This window comes from Vulpes lagopus, chromosome 4 (assembly GCF_018345385.1).
Source record: "Vulpes lagopus strain Blue_001 chromosome 4, ASM1834538v1, whole genome shotgun sequence".
NCBI lineage: Eukaryota > Metazoa > Chordata > Mammalia > Carnivora > Canidae > Vulpes > Vulpes lagopus.
This window is the reverse complement of record NC_054827.1, coordinates 144,509,367-144,532,726: the sequence shown is the minus strand read 5'-3', so window position 1 is coordinate 144,532,726 and position 23,360 is coordinate 144,509,367. Positions and strand designations below refer to the sequence as shown.

The window sequence follows — 23,360 nt, the reverse complement described above, 5'->3', positions numbered from 1 at the left end:
TGACAGGCAGCTTCTGTAATCGGCAGCAGCGTAGCTTCCTGATGTCATCACTCAGAATGAATAGAAAAGTTGCTAAATCTTGCCCAGTGATCTCCCAGGCAGACAGCACGGGGCTGTTGGCCACACCCACCTCACGCACCCTACCCTACCTCTAACAATCCCGCTTTTCTTCACCCCCAGGTCACTGAGAACAGAGGTAGGCCCAAAGTCCATTGTTGAATGTGGCTGTGAGGCACCAAGTTGTGGGTGATGTCCCTGTGTTAGGGCAAGATTAGCCAGGCTCAGTGTCACTCAGGTCTTAGCAAAGAAGCCATTAACTTACCCTTTTTAAAATTTTAATTAATTAAAAAAATAAATAAAATTTTAATTAATTCATTCATTTATTTTACTTACCTTCATCTATTCTCCGCTCTATTTCGTAAGTTTCAAGAAAGCTGCCATATACACACTGTTAATATCTTATTCTTTACTTCGACGAATAACAATTGCTTTTCTTTTAACCAATGACATCAACGTTTACGTTCTATTTTCTTTCGGAGTAGAATATTTGTCTACGTACCCAGTATAAGCTCTACATTTGTAGTTGGCTACCTACCACACCCACTCTGAAGATCAAGGTCAACCAAAAAGAAAAGAGCTTCATCCAGAGGCCATAATTCATTCTGCATTCTGTTAACAAGCAACATCCATTTAAAATAGCAATAGTGTTTTCAAGGTCCTGTTATTATTCAGGCAGGGACTCAAAGCGATCACTTTCTTGGATCACTTTCTTGGCATTCATAGAAGCTTAAATGTAAGATGTGTTCTGTGGGCAACTGTCTGCTTATTTTCTTTCCTAGACAAGTGGTTAACCCGTGTTGCATATCCTGTGTTTATAGAATTCCAGAAAGGTTATGTCATAGAAATCGCTGGTGTGTGTGTGTATGTGTGTGTGTGTGAGAGAGAGGGGGAGAGAGAGAGAGAGATTTATAAGGAGAATGTAAACTGAGACATCTTGAGGAGACATGCATCAGTTTACAGTCGATAGAGGATGCTGGCCTTAACTTGTCTACTCTGGTCACTGTTTTCTGTTTTATAAGCAGTGGAGAGTCCAAGAATACATCCAATGGTAACAGCCAGCGGGAGCACAAAACAATTAAAGTCAAATGCACCGATTTATTAAGTCTTTCACTTGTAACATTACAAAAATCTTCCTGAAGGTTGTAATCAGATGCAAAAAACTTCCATTTACATTTTTTTGAAAAGCCAATTTATTTTGTCCTAAAATCTCTGAGGGTTTTTTAACAAGCATCAGCTCCTAAAATAAACAAAGAGAATAAGGGGGAAAAATAGAATTTATTAGAAGGAAAAAGTCCCCAAGGAGCTTTTATATTTTTAACATTGCCTTACATTTAAAAAACAAACAAACAAACATTATTTTACTGTTTATCCCCAAGGACTTAACGAATTTCTTGGGGGGGGGGTGCTATTTTAAATTCAGGGTTTTATTTCTGATTTTAAAATCACAATTAGCACAATTACTAAAGAAAATGTTTCTCCCGATATCCATAAAACAACTTAATGTTTTAATTTACCTCAGCCACCAGCTAAACACTATAGGCCATTTTGAAACATTCCCTAATCCTTGGAAATAGCATGCTTTCTCTTATATTCTTTCATACACTAATCCTTAAAAAACATATCTTCTCTCATTTTCTATTCAATGTTTGCTATTGTTGTAATCTAAGAAGGGCTTCTTTGAAAAAATGCAAAATTAAGTTTAACCCACAATTGAGTCTTACATCCTGTGGTCTTGGAATTTTAAAATTTCATTCAAAACACACATTATAAACAAAGTCTCCCAAATGACCATCCAGAGAGGAATGTGGCAAAAATCCAGAAACTATTGTAATATTTGGAACTAGCATAAGCACAAATAATCAGTGTGTTTTTTCAAGAGGGGATTATGGGTTGCAGTTTTACAAACCCTACAGGGGATTTGCACGAGATGGGCAAAGCTACATTCCACACTAGTTGTGTGCCTCCAAAAGAGACCAAACCCTTTACAGTGAATGAAGAGGATGAGGAGGTATTAAAAGGATCATCTTAATAACTAATATTTGTCCAATATAATGATAATTTGAGGACACATTCTGGTTTATAAATTCCTATAAAAATTAAATTCAATGAAGTATCTTTAATGAGCTTGTTTTTTAGCATATTAATTCAAGTATTAACTGTGGAAGCTGATTTGGGATGAACACAGGTTTTAGAGAGGACAACAAGGCTTTTACTTAACTTGTTAGACCAAAACCAAAATTGATATCACCAAATCAAGAGAATCCAAATTTTAGAGGCAGGAAGACCTGTGGAGTTATTAACATACAAAGTAATATTCTTAAAAAAAAAAAAAAAAAGCACTTTTAAGAAGTAAATCTGGGGGCACCTGGCTGGCTCAGTCAGTAGAGCACATGACTCTTCATCTCAAGGTTGTGAGTTCAAGCCCCACATTGGGTGTAGAGATTACTAAAATATAATAATGATAATAAACTTTAAAAATGAAAACAAAAACCCTTAAAAAAAAAGAAGTAAATCTATAAAAAGAGTGCAAGGAGAATTACAATTAACCATTTTAGAAGCTTTTAAAATCTAGACTTCCGGGCAGCCCAGGTGGCTCAGCGGTTTAGCGCTGCCTTTGGCCCAGGGCTTGATCCCAGAAACTCAGGATCGAGTCCCATGTCAGGCTCCCTTCATGGAGCCTGCTTCTCCCTCTGCCTGTGTCTCTGCCTCTCTCTCTCTCTCTCTCTCTCTCTCTCTGTGTGCCCCAGGAATAAATAATATCTTTAAAAAAAAAATAAAATCTAGACTTCCAAGAAAAAAGGGAGAAGAGAAAGTTGCATTAGCACCGCAAGATATTCAACCCATTTCCCTCCTACTCCAAAAAAAAAAGAAGAAAAGAAGAAAGAAAGAAAGAAAGAAAGAAAGAAAGAAAGAAAGAAAGAAAGAAAAGAGCTCTAAAAAAAGAATGAGGCAATGCAATAAATATAACTTTTACATCAAAAGATACAATATTTAGGGACAGGGCAGGGGAGGGAGAGTCAACGAAGCTGGAAGGCGAGGCACCTGAGGTCCTTGGTTGGTTAAGCATCTGCTTTGGCTCAGGTCGTGATCCTGGAGTCCAGGGATGGAGCCCCAGGTCAGGCTCCCTGCTCAGTGGGGAGTCTGCTTCTCCCTCCGCCCCTCCCCCCAGCTTGTCTGCTCTGGTGGTTTCTCTTCTCTCAAATGAATAAATACAATCTAAAAAAAAAAGGAAAGAGGCTGGCAAGCAGTCACAACTCAAAACAATTCTTAGCAAAGCTGAGTATAATAATATCTTAGATATTTCTCATCTTATACCTTAGTTAATTTTATGAGTCTAATAATTAATCAAAACTTCTAACCCCACTTAGAAGAACAACCTTATCTAGAGGATTCACCCTAAATGTCATGTTTATTTCCAATATCAGAGTTAACACATAGTGTAGATCTGCAAACACTGATGGTATCTAATCTTTCTCTGCCCATATATAATTGAATGTGAGTAGATTTCGCCACCTCCGTAATGTGTCAGTTTCAGTTTTAACACACTATTCTGAGAAATTTTTGTGAACTAATATAGCATTTTTGGCTGTTTTGCTTTTAATCATCATGAAAATGCATGATTTCACTGGGAGGAACCAAGGAAAAAGATTTTCTTTACCTAAATTGCACTCATTTCATAATGTACAAACAGGAATTGCATTATCCTGGCAAACAAGCAGCTTCTCAGAAAAGATAGCCAAGTTGCTTTAAAAATAATGTAGGAATCACTCCCACTACTGAATATTAGCTCTGATAATATGTGATCTAACAGGAAAAGTGGGGACTTCTTATATTGTGCTTTTTTTGTGATGCTGAATTATTTACACCAAACCTCCTCAACATATCCCAACTTCCTGTACAGTAATTTTTGTTTTTTTTTTTTAATGAAAACTTCTTAATGAAGGTTTTGGGAGTAGTGGAAATGGCATGCAATTATAGATTAACCAACATAAATAAGGCAGAAAGATGGCTTCAAATCTGGTTTGTCTTCTTGTGATCTGGGTGTGAAAACAGCCAACTTTCAGCACTGTGTGTGCATGTGTGTGTGTGTGTGTGTGTGTGTGTGTGTCTGGGGTGTGAGTGAATTATAAATGTGAATAACTGGCCTGAGGCTTTGCTCATTCATAATTTGCAGTCAACTTGAATGCTCATCACTTTTCCTCTTCCCATGGAGACTTTACCAAAGAAGGGTAGAAAGAGCTAAGTCTATGGTTTTGAAAGACCTTGGTCTCTACATACTGCTGAGTCTAAAGATCTTAAAATGGCTTTCTACTTGTATTGTTCAAAACCTTTTTATTTTATTTTTATTTTTAAAAATATTTTATTTATTTATGAGAGACACAGAGAGAGGCAGAGACATAAGCAGAGGGAGAAGCAGGCTCCTTGCAGGGAGCCCGACATGGGACTCAATCCCTGAATCTGGATCACGCCCTGAGCCCAAGGCAGATGCTCAGCCTCTGAGCCACCCAGGCATCCTTGTTCAAAACCTTTTTATTTTATTTTATTATTATTTTTTTTTATTTATGATATCACAGAGAGAGAGAGAGGGAGAGAGAGAGAGAGGCAGAGACACAGGCAGAGGGAGAAGCAGGCTCCATGCACCGGGAGCCCGACGTGGGATTCGATCCCGGGTCTCCAGGATCGCGCCCTGGGCCAAAGGCCGGCGCCAAACCGCTGCGCCACCCAGGGATCCCTCAAAACCTTTTTAAATGAATGACATGATTAAAGTACTTTTAGCAGCTTAAAAACAATGGAAGAAATTTACTATTAGGAGGGCAGTTGGTCTGAATAAAGTCAGCTCATCTCTCCCCCACCTTTTTCCACTCCTGTTTAATTTTTTGCATAATTTCTATTATTTAAAATAGTCTTACTTTTATGTTTACCCTTTTACTTATCTGTGTCTCCATCCCCCCATCTTGTTTTACTTGCTCAAACTTGTCTCCCTAGTACCTAGAATGGTGCCTTGCTCACGGTGGATGTTCAGTAAATACTTTTTTTGAATCCATGGATGACAGAGGAATAGATTCTACGAGGTGAAAGTGGGATAGGATACACTGAGCCATCAGGGCTCCGAATGATGTATTTGGTGGAGTAGAGGCTATAGGGAGAAAATTGAGTTAATGGGTTACCCAAGGGCATATTTAGAAGGTTCTACTGAGACAGACTTAGTTTATCCGACCTATGTTTCCAGACAGAGGCCTCTATGATGAATTTCTTAAGAAAGTTACACATGAATGAATACCCTCAAACATTCAGAGAGGGCCTCTGCTGATCCTACGCCTACCTTGTGCCGGGCATTTTGCATATATATTACACGTGTTATTTATTATTCACTACTAATGTATGAGGTGAGTATTAATATTAACTTCCTTTTAAAAATTTATTTATTTATTCATGAGAGCCAGAGAGAGAGAGAGGCAGAGACAGAGGCAGAGGCAGAGGGAGAAGCAGTCTCTCTGCGGGGAGCCTGATACAGGACTCAGGACTCCATCACAGGACCCCGGATCATGACCTGAGCTGAAGGCAGCTGCTCAACCACTGAGCCACCAGGTGCCCCAGTATTAACCTCCTTTTGCAGAGGATCCTAGAAGTTAAGAAACATACTTAAGGTTACCCAGTTGGTATGAACTAAAATCCCTTCCCTATGCGTCACATGGTCTCTGTTAAGTTCCTTTAGTAACGGTCATGAGTCCAAATTAAAAACACAGACACTGTTATATTTGGTTTAGATCTGTTTCTCCAAAATCTATTTTGTACTGAGGCTTGATAACTTTGCTGCAAAAAAGAAAGTTAATTATAGAATATCCCTGGAAGGATACTCAAGAAATTGGTTATAGGATTGCCCTTCTAAAGGATAACTGACTGGGCCCCTGGAGACCACAGCCAGAGGGATTTTTACTTTTTTTCTGCCAGTTAGTATTGTTAGCTAAAATGCAGGATACACTTGCTTACATTTGAATTTCAGATAAATAACAAATAATTTTTAGTACAAATATGTCCCAAATCCCAGATGGGGCAAATCCACACTAAAAATTTATTTGTTGTTTACCTGAAATTTAACCGTATTTTAACTTGTGTTCTATACTTGTATCTGCTAGATCTGGCGATGCTATGTGTATTTACTACTATAAATTTTAAATTTTGTTCCATGTGTACATATTACTCATTCTAAAAATAATCAGGTTTTTAAAAAAGTGGTTTGTTTTTACAATCTGTCATACATTGAAAGGCAATTTTAGCAAAGGATGAGAAGTAGACCTGGTATAGACTGCAATTAAATATGTGTCCTAAGGATGATTTTTCTAAATAAGTATAAAAGAACTAAATTTACAAAGATAATTCTGGCATGCATTTTGCCAGCAGAGCATAACTAAGCGGGGAAGAAAGTCTGAAAACATGCCTCCTGATGAAGTTGTAGGCATTGGAGACCTGAAGGGGACACTTCAATCATGGATCCTGGGACAAGACTAAGTCAGGAGGGGAAAGAAATTGGTATCTGTATCCCAGGTACCTTGAGCACCATTAAGGTAGAGTCTTAAACTGACTGCACTTGAGAGCTGGAAGGAACTTTTGGGATTTTCTTTTCAATTTCGTCATCCTTTCCTGCACATTTGAAAATAAGGAAGTTCCATTTCCAACTCCAACCCCACAACTCCCCACCCCCATCATTAGCTCTCCCCCGTGGCCTAGAGATGTGTCCCAATTCTTAGGTTCTCAAAGTAACATTAATATACCTATTACGTAATTACCCTACAAGTCCCAACCTTGGGATTTTAATTCACGGATGGTAATGAAAGAGAAAGTGACCCAGCCGGCCTAGCATAAGACTATAGGAGAGGTCAGAAGAGCCCACAGATATATAGCTACAGATATTCTAGTTATGTCTATAACTGAGTGTGCCCTGAGGAAGGCTACATAATTTCTCTGGGCCACAGTTTCCTTAGCTCTTAAAAGGGGGAGTAGGAGTCCTCTTCAAGGGCATGGGAGGATCAAATGGGATCATGTACCGGAAGTCCTTGGATTAAGTTGGTTTGCAGTCATTTCAACTATGATTTTTATCTTAAAACAAGATCAGTCCACTTCTGAAATGAAGCTGGATGGTAAATCAACTGACATAATGATGACTATTCCCTGATACTCTGTGGAGTTTATTATTTATTTGCCTGCACGCTAATATTTATATCAGCGACTAAGACAAAAATTATCATGTCATTGAATAGTTACATTTTAATTTTTTTCTGCCCTTTTTTTTTTGGTTAACAGCTTTATTGGGGCATACTTCACATACCATATAATTTGCCCATTTGAGGTTTACAGTCAATGGATTTTAGTATATTCAGAGCTGTGCAATCATCACCACAATTTTAGAACATTTTCATCCCTCCAGAAGAGTCCTTCACCCATTAGCAGTCACTCTCCTCCCCCGCCCCATATTCCCTAGCCCCAGGCAACTATTAACCTACTTTCTATCCCTACAGATTTATTTATTCTGGATATTTCATATAAACAGAATCATACAAATATGGGATCTTTTTGTGACTCACTTCTTTCATATAGTGTATTTTCAAGATTTATCCATATTGTAACAAGTATTAGTACTTTTTTTTTTAAGGTTTTATTTATTTATTCATGAGAGACAGACAGAGACAGAGACACAGGCAGAGGGAGAAGCAGGCTCCCTCAGGGGAGCCCGATGCGGGACTTGATCCCAGGACCCAGGGATCATGATCTGAGCCCAAGGCAGACACTCAGCCACTGAGCCACCCAGGTGCCCCAGTACTTCACTTCTTTTTGTGGCCTAGTATTATCCTGTTTTATAGATATAGTACATTTTATTTAACCACTCATCCGTTGATGGCCATTTGGGTTGTTTCTACTTTTTGGCTATTATGAATAATGACTCCATGCATATTCATGTACAAGTTTTTATGTGGACATATGTTCTCTGTTCTCTTGGGTATCCACATAGGAATGGGGTTGCTGGGTTTACCTTTAGCCATTCGAAGAACTGGCAGACTGTTTTTCAATGTGGCTTCATCATTTTATATTTCCATCACATTAATGTGTGAAAGTTCTGATTTTGTACCTCCTTGCCAACATTTGTCATTATCTGTCTTTTTGGTTACTGCCATCCTAGTGGGTGTGATATGGTTTTACATTGTGGTTTTGATGTGCATTTCCTGGATGGCTAATGATATTGAATAGTTTTCCAAGGGCTTGTTGATGGTTGACATATCTTGTAGAGAAATGTCTATTTGAATTGTTTGCCTGTTTTTAAACTGGGTTGTAGTTTTTATTTTCAGTTTAAGAACTGTTTACATAAAAAAAAAAAAAGAACTGTTTACATATGTGTATACGTTTATATACTCTGAATACTAGATCCTTGTCAGATACATGATTTGCAAATATTTTATTACACTCTGTGGGGTGTCTTTCTCACTTTCCTGAGAGTGTCCTTTGAAGCATAAAAGTTTAGTTTTGATGAAATCCAATTATCTGTTTATTGTTCTTTTGTTGCTTATACTTTTGTCGTCATATCTAAGAAACCATTGCTAGTACAAGGTCATGCATATTTACCTCAATGCTTTTTCCTATGAGTTTTACAGTTTTAGTTATTACATTTAGATCTCTGATCCATTTTAAGGCCACTTATAAATATATATGAAGCTTAGGCTCAATTTCAGTCTTTTGCTTGTAGATATCTAGCTGTCCCAGCACCATTTGTTGAAGACTATTTCTTCCCCATTACATTGTTTTTGTTTTTGCTTTTGGTTTTGAGATTTTATTTATTTATTCATAAGAGACACACAAAGAGAGGCAGAGACATAGGCAGAGGGAGAAGCAGGCTCCATGCCGGGAGCCCAATGCGGGACTCACCCCAGGACGCCGGGATCACACTCTTGAGCCCAAGGCAGATCCTCAACCACGGAGCCACCCAGGCATCCCCCCACTACATTGTTTTGAGACTTTTGTTGGAAAGTTAATTGACCATAAATGTGAGGGCTTATATCTGCTCTCATTCTATGCCATTGATTTGCATACCTACTTTTTTCCAGTACCACATAGTTTTGATTACCATAGTTTTGTAGTAGTTTTGAAAAGAGGAAGTGTAAATCTTCCAACTTTGTCTTCCTTCAAGATTGTTTTAGTTATTCCGGTTCCCTTGAATTTCCATAAGAATTTCAGGAACGGTTTGTCATTTCTGCAACATGGACAGCTGGGATTTTCATAGTTACTATGTTGACTCTACAGATCGATCTAGGAGTATTGCCATCTTAATAATCTTTCTTTCTTTTTTTTTTTTTTTAAAGATTTTATTTATTTACTCATGAGAGACAAAGAGAGAGAGAGACAGGCAGAGGGAGAAGCAGGCTCCATGCAGGGAGCCTGATGTGGGACTCAATCCTGTGACTCCAGGATCACGACCTGAGCCAAAGGCAGATGCTTTAACCGCTGAGCCACCCAGGCATCCCAATAATCTTTTTTTCAATCCATGAACATGAGATGCCTTTCCAGTTATTTAGATATTTTAAAATTTCTTTCAACAATGTTTTGTAGCTTTCAGAGTATAAGAACTGAACCTTTTTTAAATCAAATTTATTCCTAAGTATTTTATTCTTTTTGATGCTATGGTAAATGGAATTGTCTTCTTTATTTTTGGCTTGTCCATTGCAACTATATAGAAATATAATGGATTTTTGTATATTGACCTTGTATCCTGCAACCTTGCTAAACTTGTGTATTTAGAATACACTTTTTTTTAAAAGATTTTATTTATTTATTTATTCATGAGAGACAGAGAGAGAGAGTCAGAGACATAGGTACATGGAGAAGCTGGCTCCAAGCAGGCAGCCCGATGCAGGACTCAAATCTGGGACTCTGGGATCACATCCTGAGCCGAAGGTAGACATTCAACCACTGAGCCACCCAGGTATCACTTTAACACTTTTTTAGTGGAGTCCTTAGAATGTTCTATAAGATTATTGTGCAAATAGGAATAGTTTTACTCTTTGCTTTCTTTTGGATTTTATTTATTTATTTGAGGGAGAGACTGAGAGTATGAGTGAAGGGAGGGGAGAAGGAGAGGGAGAGAGACAAGCAGACTCCCTGCTGAGTCTAATGTGGAGCTTGATCCCAGAACCCTGAGATTATGATCTGAGCCAAAGTCAGATGCCTACTGGATTGAGCCATGCTGGCACCCAATTTTGCTCCTTTCCAATCTGGATGCCTTTTATTTAATTTTCTTGCCAAATTATCTGATTAGAACTTCCAGTACAGTGTTGAATAAAAGTGGTAAGAATGGAAATCTTTGCCTTCTTCCTGATGTTAGTGGAAAAACATCAGTCTTTTACCTTTAAATATGATATTGTTCTGAATTTTTCATAGATGCCCTTTCTCATGTTGAACAAATTTCCTTCTATTCCTAGTTTATTCGGTGTTCATTAGTACAGATCTTCCTTGATTTATGATGGGGTTACATCCAGATAAATCCAACATAAGTTGAAAATATCATAAGCTGAAAATGCATGTAATACACCTAACCCAGCAAACATTACAGCTCAGCCTAGCCTACTACCTTAAACATGCTCAGTATGTTTACATTTAGCCTATAGCTGGGCAAAATCATCTAACACAAAGTCTACTTTATAATAGTGTATTGAATAGCTCATGTAATTTATTGAATACCATACGAAAAGTGAAAAACAGAATGATTGTATGGGAATAGAGTGGTTGTAAGTGTATCAGTTGTTTACCCCTGTGATGGCGTGGCTGATTGTGAGCTGCATCTTGCTCCCACTGCCCACCATCATGAGAGAGTATCATACCACCTATTGCTAGCCTGGGAAAAGATCAAAATTGAAAATTTGAAGTATGGGTTATACTGGATGCATATTATTTTCACAGTATCATAAAGTCAATAACTTGTAAGTCGAACCACTGTAAGGTAAGAGCCATCTGTATTTTGTTGAGGATTTTGTGTCTATATTTATCAGTTTGCAGTGTTCCTCTCTTGTGGTATCTTTGGTGAATTATTTTTAAAAATAATAATCATACCAAAAAATCTCCAAGGGAGTTAGGTCTTCTCCCTCCCTTGGCTACCCACCCTTTAGCCATTCACTAGTTCATAAAAACAGCTATTCAAAAATAAATCTTTTTGAATTCATTACCATTTATATTCTTGGAAATAAGTCATTAAATTTATAATCAGTTACTGAGTATTTGACATAAGATATTCTCTATTAGGTTGTAATAATAAAATCATTTAAATTTCCATAGTAAAAACAAACAAACAACTCACTGACAATCAGAAACTCCATCTCTAGAGGTATAATTTGTGTAAGTCATGCTCTCTGAACCTCACCTGTAAAAACAGGAATAAAGGGGGGGCCTGGATGGCTCGGTAAGTTAAGCATCCAACTCTTGATTTCAGCTCAGGTCATGATCTCGAGGTCCAGACATCAAGCCCCCTGTTGGGCTCTGCCCTGGGCATGGAGCCTACGTGGGATTTTCTCTCTCCCTTTGTCGTTCCCAACCCTCTCTTTCTCTCTTTCTTTTCCTCCCTCTTAAAACAAACAAACAAACAATCACACAAGGAATAAAATCCCCTCCCTGCTACTTTGTCCTGAGGACTGATTGAGATATTTGTGAGAAGGCTTGGGATTGTGAAGATTCAATTATATTTACTGTGGACTCACAAACTGTATATCATAGTATCCCTTTAAATAGAAAGCTGCTCGCCTGCATGTTAGATTGGCACACAACTTTTCAAAAACCCTCTATGGCATAAAACTAAATACTTCTGTATGTAATATATTTTTCAGAAGTTATCTTTCAGTTCTTAAGTCCTTTTTTTTGCCTAGATTCTTTGATTTGTTGCCTATTTCGGAAACTTGGAAAGTACCATGCAAATACAGATATAGCTTTGCTAAGTTAAAAATAAAATAGTGTTTGCTGGTGAAGGAAAATATGATGCTATGTAGGTAAAACTGTGTGATGAAAATCAGATTCGCATTTCATAAGAACATTTCTGGAGGACCTTAGACTTGAAAAGAAAGAGCCAAATGCTTCTCCCAGATGATAGTTTATAACTCGCACTGAAGTCAAGAGTAATTCTGAGGGTAGACTTTAAGCCAAGTGTTTGGAAAGCTGGGAGAAAAAAAAAAAAAAAAAGAAGCATGCATAAATTTCCAAATCTTTCCAAAGTACTTAGATGGGAGGCAATTTGTAGTTAAGATCTTGAGAAATGTTTTTTCCACTAGTGGGATATTCATAACACCTTAATATATTTTAGCCTCCACAGGACGCTAATCATGAACCATTCAAGTAGCAAAAACTACATAGACAACAGTACTATTTATAATATCTAACATGGAGTATTTTTTTAAATTTCTACTTAGTTTTTTATTTTAATTTTATTTATTTATTCATGAGAGACGTAGAGAGACAGAGAGAGGCAGAGACACAGGCAGAGAGAGAAGCAGGCTCCATGCAGGGAGCCCAATGTGGGACTCGATCTCGGGTCTCTAGGAACACACCCCAGGCCGAAGGTGGCACTAAACCGCTTAGCCACCCGGGCTGCTCTCTATTTAGTTTTTTAAAAACACATGTTGATGTTTGTTTATTTATGCATTTATTATAAGGAAAAATAACTTTATTTTTACATTTTATTTAAACTCAACTTGCCAACATAGAGTATAACACCCAGTGCTCACCTCATCAAGTACCCTCCTTAATACCCATCACCCAGTTACCCCATCACCCCCACCTCGCCTTCCACAACCCTTTGTTTCCCAGAGTTAGGAGTCTCTCATGGTTTGTCTTCCTCTCTAATTTTTCCCTATTTATATATTTTTAAAGTAAACTCTATACCCAACATGGGGCTCAATCTCATGACCCCCAAGATGAAGAGTTGTACACTCTACCTACCGCGCCAGCCAGGTGCCCCTAACATGAAGTCTTTAAAGATGCCTTTAGATAGTTTTTCTAAATGCCTTTTACAAATTAAATACAACATTGTGAGATTGAGGTGAAACTTTTCAAACATACCTCTTGCATAAAACTAAGCTCATACTCAATATTTATTACTAGCCTAATAATTTGAAATTATCTTAGATAACCTTTTTCCTGCAGTAATTTCACAAGATATCTTTTTAAAATTCCTACATGTTGACATAAATATAAGTTTTTAAATTAGTTAAAGTTAAAATATGTACATCCTGATATAATGACAATTATTAAAAGTGACAACGTACAACTTTGATTACGAAGTTCCAGGGGATTCGTGGTTAATCAACTGTTTTTGACACAGTTAGGTATTTCACAAGACAGGAATTGCTATCTCTTACTATTTGTCACTGCTTGAATAGACTGGTTCCGAAGTTGATCTTAGTCTATTTTGGACAAGGGTGCTAGCCACAAAGGTCATAATCTATCAGTTGATGCTTATCATTACACTATCTATGACACAAAGTAACACAGATGCAAACAGTACAACCTTTCTGGTAGGCTTTCTCTGAAAAACTGATAAAGGCCATCTGTGCCCAAGGTTAATAGTAACACAGGCCAGGGGAGAAAATGTGGGGATCTTTTTCTATCCTCTTGATTTCCTATATCACCATAGCCAGATTTTTATGAAAAAAAAAAAAAAAGTACCAACCCCCCCTAAAAAAAAAACAATGAATTTATTGAGAGACAATTCTTTCCATTTAATCATCTACATAATTTTCTAGTTTCACCTTTGCAACAGATCTCTAAAGGAGGTAGTATTAGTCCCTCTAATAGAAAAAAAAAAACAAATAAAACAAAACCCAGCTGAGCATCAGTATGAGTGACAGAATTTTTTTTTAAGATTTTATTTATTTATTAATGAGAGAGACACAAAGAGAGAGAGAGAGAGGCAGAGACACAGGCAGAGGGAGAAGCAGGCTCCATGCAGGGAGCCCGACATGGGACTCAATCCCAGGTCTCCAGGATCAGGCCCTGGGCTGAAGGCAGCGTTAAACCGCTGAGCCACCCGGGCTGCCCCCTCTAAAGAGGTTAACGTTTACAGAGTACCTACTGCATATACTGTTATTTTGTGTAATGTCTGAACTAATTCTTAATTTGTGCCTGAGAAATAGGTTTTACATTCCCCACTAGCAGGTGAGGGAAAATGAGCTTGCCCACAGTTGGCCTTCTGACTCGTAGTGGAGGGAGGATGCAGTGGTAGAGCTAGTCCAGTGCTCTTTCCGTCACATCCCAGCTGTTTTTAAACTATGGGTATTCAACACTGGCTCAGCACAGAACCCAAACCCACTGCAATATCTGATACACGACAAAGGGGAAAGTTTAGGAAATCAAAATTTATATATATATCCCCTTGTAAACAAATAACTGGTATGTTGTGATGCATGTGGCATTGTCTTTTTTTTTTTTTTTTTTTTTTTTTTTGCATAGTGCTGTCATTTTTTGTAAAACTGGCTTTATCTTGTTTTTACCATGAAAAGAACAAGGCATATCAATCACACATGGAAACATTTTCTTCCAATTACATTAGCTATGAAAACTTTTGACAAATTATTAGATTTGTACACACCAAATGTGCATTTGATTCCATTCACGTTCCACATCAGTAGAGTGAACGGCCCGTTCTTTTTCTTACTTCACCTTCTTGAACTGCTGCACATGTTAGCAAGTTATGTGAAGCTTTGGGGCTGCAAAGAAAAAAAAAAAAGAGAGAGAGAGAAAATCAAATTTCCAGGGCTAAAGAATCCTGTGCAAATCAAACACAATGGGAAAGAAAAGAGTGAATATTTATTTTTGTTACTCAAGTTCTCCTGAAGCCCACTCCATGAGTCATTTTCAGGGTTCTCTTTATTTCTTTTAATCCTTCTTTTCCTTCCAGAATTACATAGCCTGATGGAATCCTTGACACTCTTTCAATCCCCTGTACATTTTGTTAACCTTGATGAACATGTAGTAGAAAACTATGGGGATGCTGTTAGTAAAGAAGTGGGGGGGTATAAAGAGGAATGAAAACCACAAGTTAAGAAATTTCTCTAGAGTGGGGCGCCTTGGTGGCTCAGGTGGTTAAGCACCTACTTTCATATCAGGTGGTGATTCCAGGGTCCTGGGATGGAGCCCCCAAAGTGGGACATCTGCTTCTCCCTCTCTTCCTCTGTCCCTACCCCCGCTTGTGCTTTCTCTCAAATAAATAATTTTTTTTTTTTAAGAAGGAAATTTCTCTGGAGTAAAGTTCTTAATTTTTTTTCTTATTTTGTACTTAAATTCAGTTTAATTAACATATACTTTATTATTAGTTTCAGGGGTAGAATTTTGTGATTCGTCAGTCTTACATAATACCCAGGGTTCATTACATCATCATCCTTAATGCCCATCACCCAGTTACCCCATCCCCCTACCCATCTCCCCTCCAGTGATCCTCAGTTTGTTTCCTAGTTTTATGAGTCTCTCTTATGGTTTGCCTCCCTCTCTGTTTTCATCTTATTTTATTTTTTAAGATTTATTTATTTATTCATGAGAGACACACAGAGAAAGGCAGAGACACAGGCAGAGAGAGAAGCAGGCTCCCTTGCAGGGAGCCCTATGCAGGACTCATTCCAGGGCCCCAGGATCACACCCTGAGCCAAAGGCAGATGCTCAACCACTGAGCCACCCAAGCATCTCTTATTTTATTTTTCCTTCCCTTCCCCTATGTTCATCTGTTTGGTTTCTTAAATTCCACATACTAATGGAATCCTATGGTATTTTCTTTCTCTGAAAAAGTTCCTAATTTCTAATATGAGTTGTCAGTAAATCTTTCTTAGGCACACAGCTACCTCACAATCCAATCACACCAAATGCTGCTTTACAGCCTGAGAGGCTCTCATTGGCCATCTACAGCAAGTTTCCCAACCTTTTCTGACATGATCACCTCTTAAAATGGAATAACAATAATAGCGATAGTGCCATTTCTGAGTGGGATAGGATAAAGAAGTGAATTCACACCAATCTGGATAAAATGGCCAGTACATTCAGCAATTTAAACACTGATTTTGGAAGTGTTAAAGATATTTCACATGCTTTGCAAGAATTTTCATTAGGTGAATGCAACTTATGGATTTATTGAATAAAAATAACAATGATAAAAAAATAACAATGATCAAAACTAACACTGCCACAACATATATGTGACAGGTATCATTCTATGTGATTTAGACATCAGCAACACTTTGAAGCCTCATGACATAATGAACGTCTTCAATCCTCATGACAACCCTGTGAATTAGGTGCTATCATCTCCAATTCGTAGGAGCAAAAACGCAGGCATTAGCAATAGGCAGTCACTTGTCTAAGGGCTCAGAGGAAGAACCTATGCAACATGGTGCTAGAGCCCACGTTCTTCATCATGAGGCTGCCTGGCAAAATGTTCAATGTTTTACTGTGTCTCATCAATACAAGATAGTGTCACTTAATCTTTGAATAAAAGCAATGTTGAGGGGCACCTGGGTGGCTCAGTGGTTGAACATCTGTCTTTGGCTCAGGTCCTGATCCCAGAGTCCTGGGATCTAGTCCCACATCAGGCTCCCCTCAGGAGCCTATTTCTCCCTCTGCCTATGTCTCTGCCTCTCTGTCTATGTCTCTCATGAATAAATACAATTTTTTAAAAAAGTTATTTAAAAAAGCAATGTTGAAATGTGTCATTGAGTTTATTTTTTATTAAAAAAAATTTTTTTTTTTTTTTACAGATTTTATTTATTTGACAGAGAGAGGGAGAGAGCACAAGCAGGGGGAGGTACAGTCAGAGGCAGAGGGAGAAGCAGACTCCCCACTGAGCAGGGAGCCCAATGTGGGGCTGGATCCTAGTACTCTGGGATCATAACCTGAGCCAAAGGCAGACACTTAACTGACTGAGCCACCCAGGTGCCCTGTGCCACCAAGTTTAAACCACCACAGCGAAGCATGCCCCCTTCATGAATGTGCTTATCTTATTGCCACTAACTACTTCACATGCTCCTTGGATATATTACTCAAGGGCTCTGAACCTCATTCCCTTTAATATTTAAATGTTTTGTTTATTGTTTTTAAAAAGAAACTACAGGCCATTACTCCCTTTAATGTTAAACTCTTGAAGAAAGATTAGGTCTAATCCCTATGACAAAGATTCTCCAAGTTTGGCTCATGGACAATTCGCATCAGAATCCCTGACCAGCCTGCCAGGAATGTCTGTTCCCAAGCTTCGGCCCAGATTTTCCCCTCTAGAGTCTTAAGGAGTGGGACCCAGGAGATGCTGACACCAAGGTTTGAGGACCTTTCTCCAGACCCTTTTTGTGACTCTGCTTAGAATGCCTACCCGCTGCTTCTACATGCACCAAACCCCCACCTGGAGTTCCCCTGAGTACAAGATACTCTTTCACACCTCAGAGCCTGAACATGTTGTTTCCTGTGCTTCTCATGCTTCTTCCTCCTCTGATCGTCTTCTAACCTCCCCCTCTATTAAGAGTCAGTTCAATAATCATCTCTGTAAGGCTTCCTCGGGTCCATCAATCAAGAGTTAGGTACTTCTTCCACTAGACTCCATTGCCATTAAACTCCCACATCTATCCTAGAATTACACTGCGCTCCGTTAGCCAGGGAGTCCCCTGAAGTCTCTGCATTATCTACCTTTCTAAACCACCAAAGATCATGTCTGACCTGAAGTGGTAGGGACTCCAAACTTGCTGTGTGGATGGACTTGCTGGTGAGTTCAGTGTTGTCCAAATACTGGAGTACTGACAGTTTTGCAGTTAATTCTACTGAGATGGTAGGTCAAGTACATAATGTCTGTTAGAAAATAATTTTCTAGGGCACCTTGTTGGCTTAGTTGGTGTGGCCTTAGGCTCGGGTCATGATCCCAGGGTCCTGGGATTGAGCCCTGTTGTCAGGCTCCCTACTCAGCGGGGAGCCTGCTTCTCTCCCTCTCTTCTCTGCTCACTTTCTTGCTATCTGTCATTATTTTTTTTTCTCTCTCTCTCAAATAAAATCTTTTTATAAAAAAAGAAAATAATTTTCTAGCAAATAGTACAACAGAAATAATTTTATATGGTAAGTTTTTTTTTCTGGCACATTTATTCTTTTTTTTTTTAAATTTTTATTTATTTATGATAGTCACAGAGAGAGAGAGAGAGGCAGAGACACAGGCAGAGGGAGAAGCAGGCTCCATGCACCGGGAGCCCGATGTGGGATTCGATCCCCGGTCTCCAGGATCGCGCCCTGGGCCAAAGGCAGGCGCCAAACCGCTGCGCCACCCAGGGATCCCTCTTTTTTCCTTTTTTTATGTTTTGTATTTTGAATGGGCAATACTTAAATTAGATACAAAAATTCAAAGTATCCAAGACAGCTGACTGGGAGATAAGTCACCCCCTCACTATATCCTCCAACCACTGAGTCCTTTACAGTTTCTATTGTGTCCTTCCAAAGCCATTTTAGATACATATAGGCAAATAAGTATGTATTTATCTAATGCTACTTTGTATCTTGCTTTTTAAACTTTGTGACTTTTTCACTTAAGTACATAAAAAGCACCTCATTAATAGATGCATACTATTCAATTCTGTGAATCTATCATGATTTTTAAATTAAGTATTTAATTTTAATTCCAGTAGAGTTAATACAGTGTTATATAATTGTTTCAGGTATGATTTTTAAAAAATATTTTATTACTTTTTAAATTTATTTATTTATTTATTTATTTATTTATTTATTTATTCATGAGAGACACACAGAGAGAGGCAGAGGCATAGGCAGAGGGAGAAGCAGGCTCCCTACCAGAAGCCTGATAAGGGACTCGATCCCAGGACCCCAGGATCACAACCTGAGCCAAAGGCAGACACTCAACCACTGGGCCACTCAGGGACCCCATGAGTTTTTTTCTAAATAAGACACCTCTTGATTGACTTTTACGTTGTTACCAGTATTCTGTACCATCAATGATGCTACAATATATAGGTAATTTCATACATGTGTGAGTATATTTGTAGGATAGATTTCTAGAAATGGAATTGTAGGATTAACGGGTAGTGACAAGTTTTGCAAAACTGGTTTCATAAAGATTATACCCATTTTCACTCCCATTAGGATATATGTGAATACTTGTTTCTTGACATCTGGCCAATAGTATTTTCTTTCTTGAGGTTCTAAAATGAATAAAGGAATCCCTTCAAATAAGTGTAGTTTCATCTACTGGTCTAACCCAGGAGCAAGATTTTTTTTTTTTCCAGAAAGTCAACACAGATGATTGCTCTATAGGATCTCTTCTCCTCCCCGAGCAGGCTGGCACTGGGGCACTCATTGTTGGTCTAATACCAATACTTTTGAACTCTAGAATAATTGTGTGTCTTCAGAATAACTTCTCCCTTGCTGTGGAAGACATCCTGTTCATTCTATACTTACTGAGCACCTATCATGTACCAGGCATTGTTCTAGTGGCTTAGTTTTGAACAATAAATAAAATAGACAAAAGTCCCGGTCATCATTAAGATTACATTATGGGGCAGCCCGGGTTGCTCAGTGGTTTAGCGCCACCTTTAACTCAGGGCCTGATCCTGGAGACCTGGGATGGAGTTCTGCGTGGGGCTCCCTGCATGGAGCCTGCTTCTCCCTTTGCCTGTGTCTCTGCTCTTCTCTCTGTGTGTCTTTCATGAATAAATAAACAAAATTAAAAAAAAGATTACATTATGATGGGAGGAGGCAGAGAGTAAACACGATACACAGGTATGATATGTGGTATATTAATTTATAAGTGCCTTGGGAAAAATAGAGAAGGAGGGAATAGGGAGCATGAAGAGTCACTTTTGTGGAGGGTGGTTAGGAAAGGTCTCAGGTGACTTTTTTTTTTTTTAAGATTGTATTTATTTATTCATGAGAGACAGAGAGAAAGAGAGAGAGGCAGAGACACAGGCAGAGGGAGAAGCAGGCTCCATGCAGGGAGCCTGATGTGGGACTCAATCCTGGGACTCCAGAATCATGTTCTGGGCCAAAGGCAGGCACCAAACCGCTGAGCCACTCAGGGATCCCTCAGGTGACATTTAAGCAAAAATCTGAAAGCAGTGAAAGAACGAGCAAGGTAAAAAGCAAGGAAAGAGCAAAAGAAGTTGGTAGTGTGTCTGGTTTGTCCTGGAACAGCAAGTTAGCCTGCTAGTTAGAGCTTAGCGAGTAAGAGGAAGAGGAAGAGGAAGAGGGGAGGTCAGGAGGTCAGGGAATTTGAGTAGCAGGTCAGATTGTGCAAGTCCTTATAGTGAAATGGGAAAACCATGGAGAGTTTTAGAGGGTTGTTCTGAGTGCTCCACTGAGAATAGACTTAAGGAGGGCAAGAATGGAAGAAGGGAAAACCAGTTAGGAGACTTTCTGAAAAGGAGGTGAGAAAGGAGGTGGGTCTCACCGGGTTGGTAGCCATGGAGGTGTGGAAATGTTGGGACTGTGGGTCTATTTTGAAGGAATGGCTGGCATGATTTGGTTAGACTGGATATTGGATGTGAGAGGAAAAGGAGGCAAGAATGACTCCAAGGTCCTCGGCTTAAAGTAGAAGGATGGAGTTGTCTTTTACTGGAGTTGGAAAAGAAAGTGGGCAGAGCATGTTTTAGGGAGAAGATGTATTGTGATTTGGCTTGTGGTTACCATGGCTTTCTGTGGCTGGGGTTCTCAGATGGCCTTGGTTCCAAACTAAGTTAATGGCCTAGACTAGAGCATCACTGAAATAAATGCCTTCTTGGGCTGAAGACTCTAAGGAATTTGCCCATGGGCACTGTCCTCCTTCTGGGCTACCCTGTTCCAAGTCAGACGTGCACAGGGAGCTATTATATTTAAATGCTCTTACATCTTCCCTTTTTCTGCGTGAAATAATCAAAGGGATAGGCAAATGCACACACAGACAGCATCACACATAACGAAAAACCTTGCAAACAACTACAAAAACAAAAACAAAACAAAACTTGATTTCTTGTCCGATATGGAACAAGCGGAACATGAGATGAGCCTTCATCAGAGGACTCACTGTCCTTCAAAAATCAAGGCTCCATTCAATCCCACATTTGCGGGTCTGTGGGATCACCAAACCCCCAGCTCCCAGACATCCCCAGGCTGGGCTGGTAAAGAAAAATACACCGGGGCAATCTGAACAGTGCCTGATTGAAGGACGCAGCCAGCCAGCAATTAATTAATTCACTGGACTCACATATTCGAAAGAGGGCACTCGGCTTCATAGAGTCGTTGTTGCTAAAACGTCTGATGAAATAATACCCGCGATGGAATGAGTATTTCTGCAAACGCACAAGGGCGAGGTTGAAAGCAAAGCCGTAGTTTTAAGGCTTACTAGTGGGAGGAAAGGAAAACAAAACACACAGGAACAGAAACTCCGATGCAGCAACGAACTTCCAAAGGCTGAGAAGAGGCGAGGGGAGAAGAGACCGTGAACGGAGTCCCTGAGAGGCAGGTGGACCCTGTGCCGGGCGACGAGGCAGAGCACCCACCTGCCTTATTTATTATTTATTTATTTATTCCCACCCCCCCGCCCCGCATTCCACTCGCGATGCCAGCGGGTGGTCGAGAAAGAAAACAACCCACTGCTTCAAGAGAGGGGCTCAGGAAACCCGAACTCGCTTCGAACCAGGCCGAGGGGTGGCCGGACTAGGTGACTCAGAGGCGTGACTCAAGCCCGACACCGGGGGCCGCCAGCTGCGGGAGGCCGGGGGCGCGGCGTCAAACACATTTTAGGAAAGTACCAGGCTCGAGGAAGGCGACAGGAAGCCTCCCCGGGGGACCGGCCTGCGGCTCCCCCTGCCCCCGGGCCTGACCTCTTAACCATCCGCGCCGAGCGCGGTTTCTGGTCTCCTGGCTTCCCCTTCTTCCCTCGCAGCCCGCCCACCCCGCCACCCGTCCCTCTTCCACCCAGGGTCACGCGGCGTGTGTGTGCTAGACGTCGTGCCCCTCGCAGCGGCCCTGCGCCCGCCCGCTCCCCGCCTCCGCGGCCGCCGCTCCCCCCTCCCCGGCCCGCCCCTCCCCGCCCGCCGCCCGGGCACGCGCCGCACGGACCGCGCCGGGAGCCGCGCTAGACAAACACCTGTCCCGCCCGGGCTCCGCGAGACTTGGGGGCGAAAGCCTAGGCAGCAGTGGGCGCGTTCTCGCGAGGTTTAGGAAATTTCCCACGGCCCGTGTTGTGTCTGAGTTGAGTAGTGGAAGGCGGTGGGAAGGAGGTGTAGCGTGAGACCGGGCTGCCCGCATTGCGCACATGCGCAGTGCCGCGCGCGTGTGCCGCGCCAATCCTGCAGCGCCTGGGGCAGGCCTCCGGCAGCGGATTCCAGTTCTCCGGGTTTTGGGGCTCCCTACGGGAGGGGCCGGTGCTCGAGCTGGGAAATCTCTAGGAATTGAAAGGGCAAGGCCGGCGGGGTGGCGGGGGGGATGTGGCAGGTAGGAGGGGGCGGCCAGGGCTCGGGCCCTTCTTTCTATTAAATGCCCACGCGGCACACCGCCTCGCTCCGGGGTTTCCGGGCGTAGGCTGGCTGGACTGCGTCCCGGGCGGCGAGCAGCCTCCTCGACGGTGCCAGGCCCCGGGGCGCCTGGGCAGGGTCTGTCCCCATCGCACCCGGGTCACACGCGGCCGCGCACGGCGAGGAGGCCCGGCCAGCGGGCAGCTCCCCGCCCCGGGGGCCCCTCGGGGTTGAGCGCAGCTGCGGTCTGGGGGGCTCGGTCCCGGCGCAGCCTCCACCTCGGGGCGCACATCAGGGGCGGGGGTGCCCTTGCAGAGGCCTCGGCCTGACCTCATTCCACGCCCGGGGAGGAGGAGGCGGAGTCCCCGGAGCTCAGCCGCCGACGGTGCCCATCCGCGGGGCTCCGGGGGGTCGGCCCACGCGGCCCTCTCGTGCGCGGGCGGGGGCGGGGGCGCGGGGGGCGCGGGCCGTGCGGGGCGCGTCCGTCCCGGGCTCCGGGCGCCTCCGCGGCTCCGGCCTCGAACGCGGGCACTGGCGTAGGGAGGCGTCCAATGAACGTGTGAATGAATGAACAGGGCTGGGAACCGGAGTGAGCGGGAAGCCGCTTGGAAAACACCCATTTGAGGAGGCGTCTCCCGCGGGCCTGTGAGACGCGGCCGGTTTTCCCAGGACCCCTCCTCCCTCGCCCTCGGCCCCGCCTCCTGACCCCTCCAGTCCCCGTCCCGTCCCCGTCCCCGTCCCCGCCGTGATCCCCTCCGGTTTTCCTCAGTCTCCGCGTCCGTCCCTCAGGGCGCGTCCCAAAACCCGGATAGCCGGAGC

The 23,360-nt window shown here is 41.5% G+C and overlaps 2 protein-coding genes across 5 annotated transcripts in view; one reads left to right on the top strand and one right to left on the bottom strand.

The window, feature by feature from the left end:
* The window catches only part of RBPJ (recombination signal binding protein for immunoglobulin kappa J region), a 225,027-nt gene that overhangs the window by 96,801 nt on the left and 104,866 nt on the right, over nucleotides 1–23,360 (top strand). The window lies entirely within an intron of this gene.
* Nucleotides 1,167–23,254, bottom strand: LOC121489097 (formin-like protein 18). Of its 3 annotated transcripts, XR_005987274.1 has the most exons (3): nucleotides 22,175–23,254; nucleotides 14,675–14,792; nucleotides 1,167–1,297 (listed from the first exon to the last, which is right to left on the bottom strand). XR_005987274.1 is itself a non-coding variant. In XM_041751594.1 (2 exons), exon 1 carries the CDS (start codon nucleotides 23,159–23,161, stop codon nucleotides 22,472–22,474), a length of 690 nt encoding a protein of 229 aa, XP_041607528.1. In that variant the 5' UTR covers nucleotides 23,162–23,254; the 3' UTR covers nucleotides 14,612–14,792; nucleotides 22,175–22,471. The 3 variants fall into 3 exon arrangements, 2 of the variants coding, with proteins under 2 accessions (XP_041607528.1, XP_041607529.1); XM_041751594.1 differs by lacking the exon at nucleotides 1,167–1,297 and having other exon boundaries at nucleotides 14,612–14,792; XM_041751595.1 differs by lacking the exons at nucleotides 1,167–1,297; nucleotides 14,675–14,792 and adding an exon at nucleotides 20,974–21,495.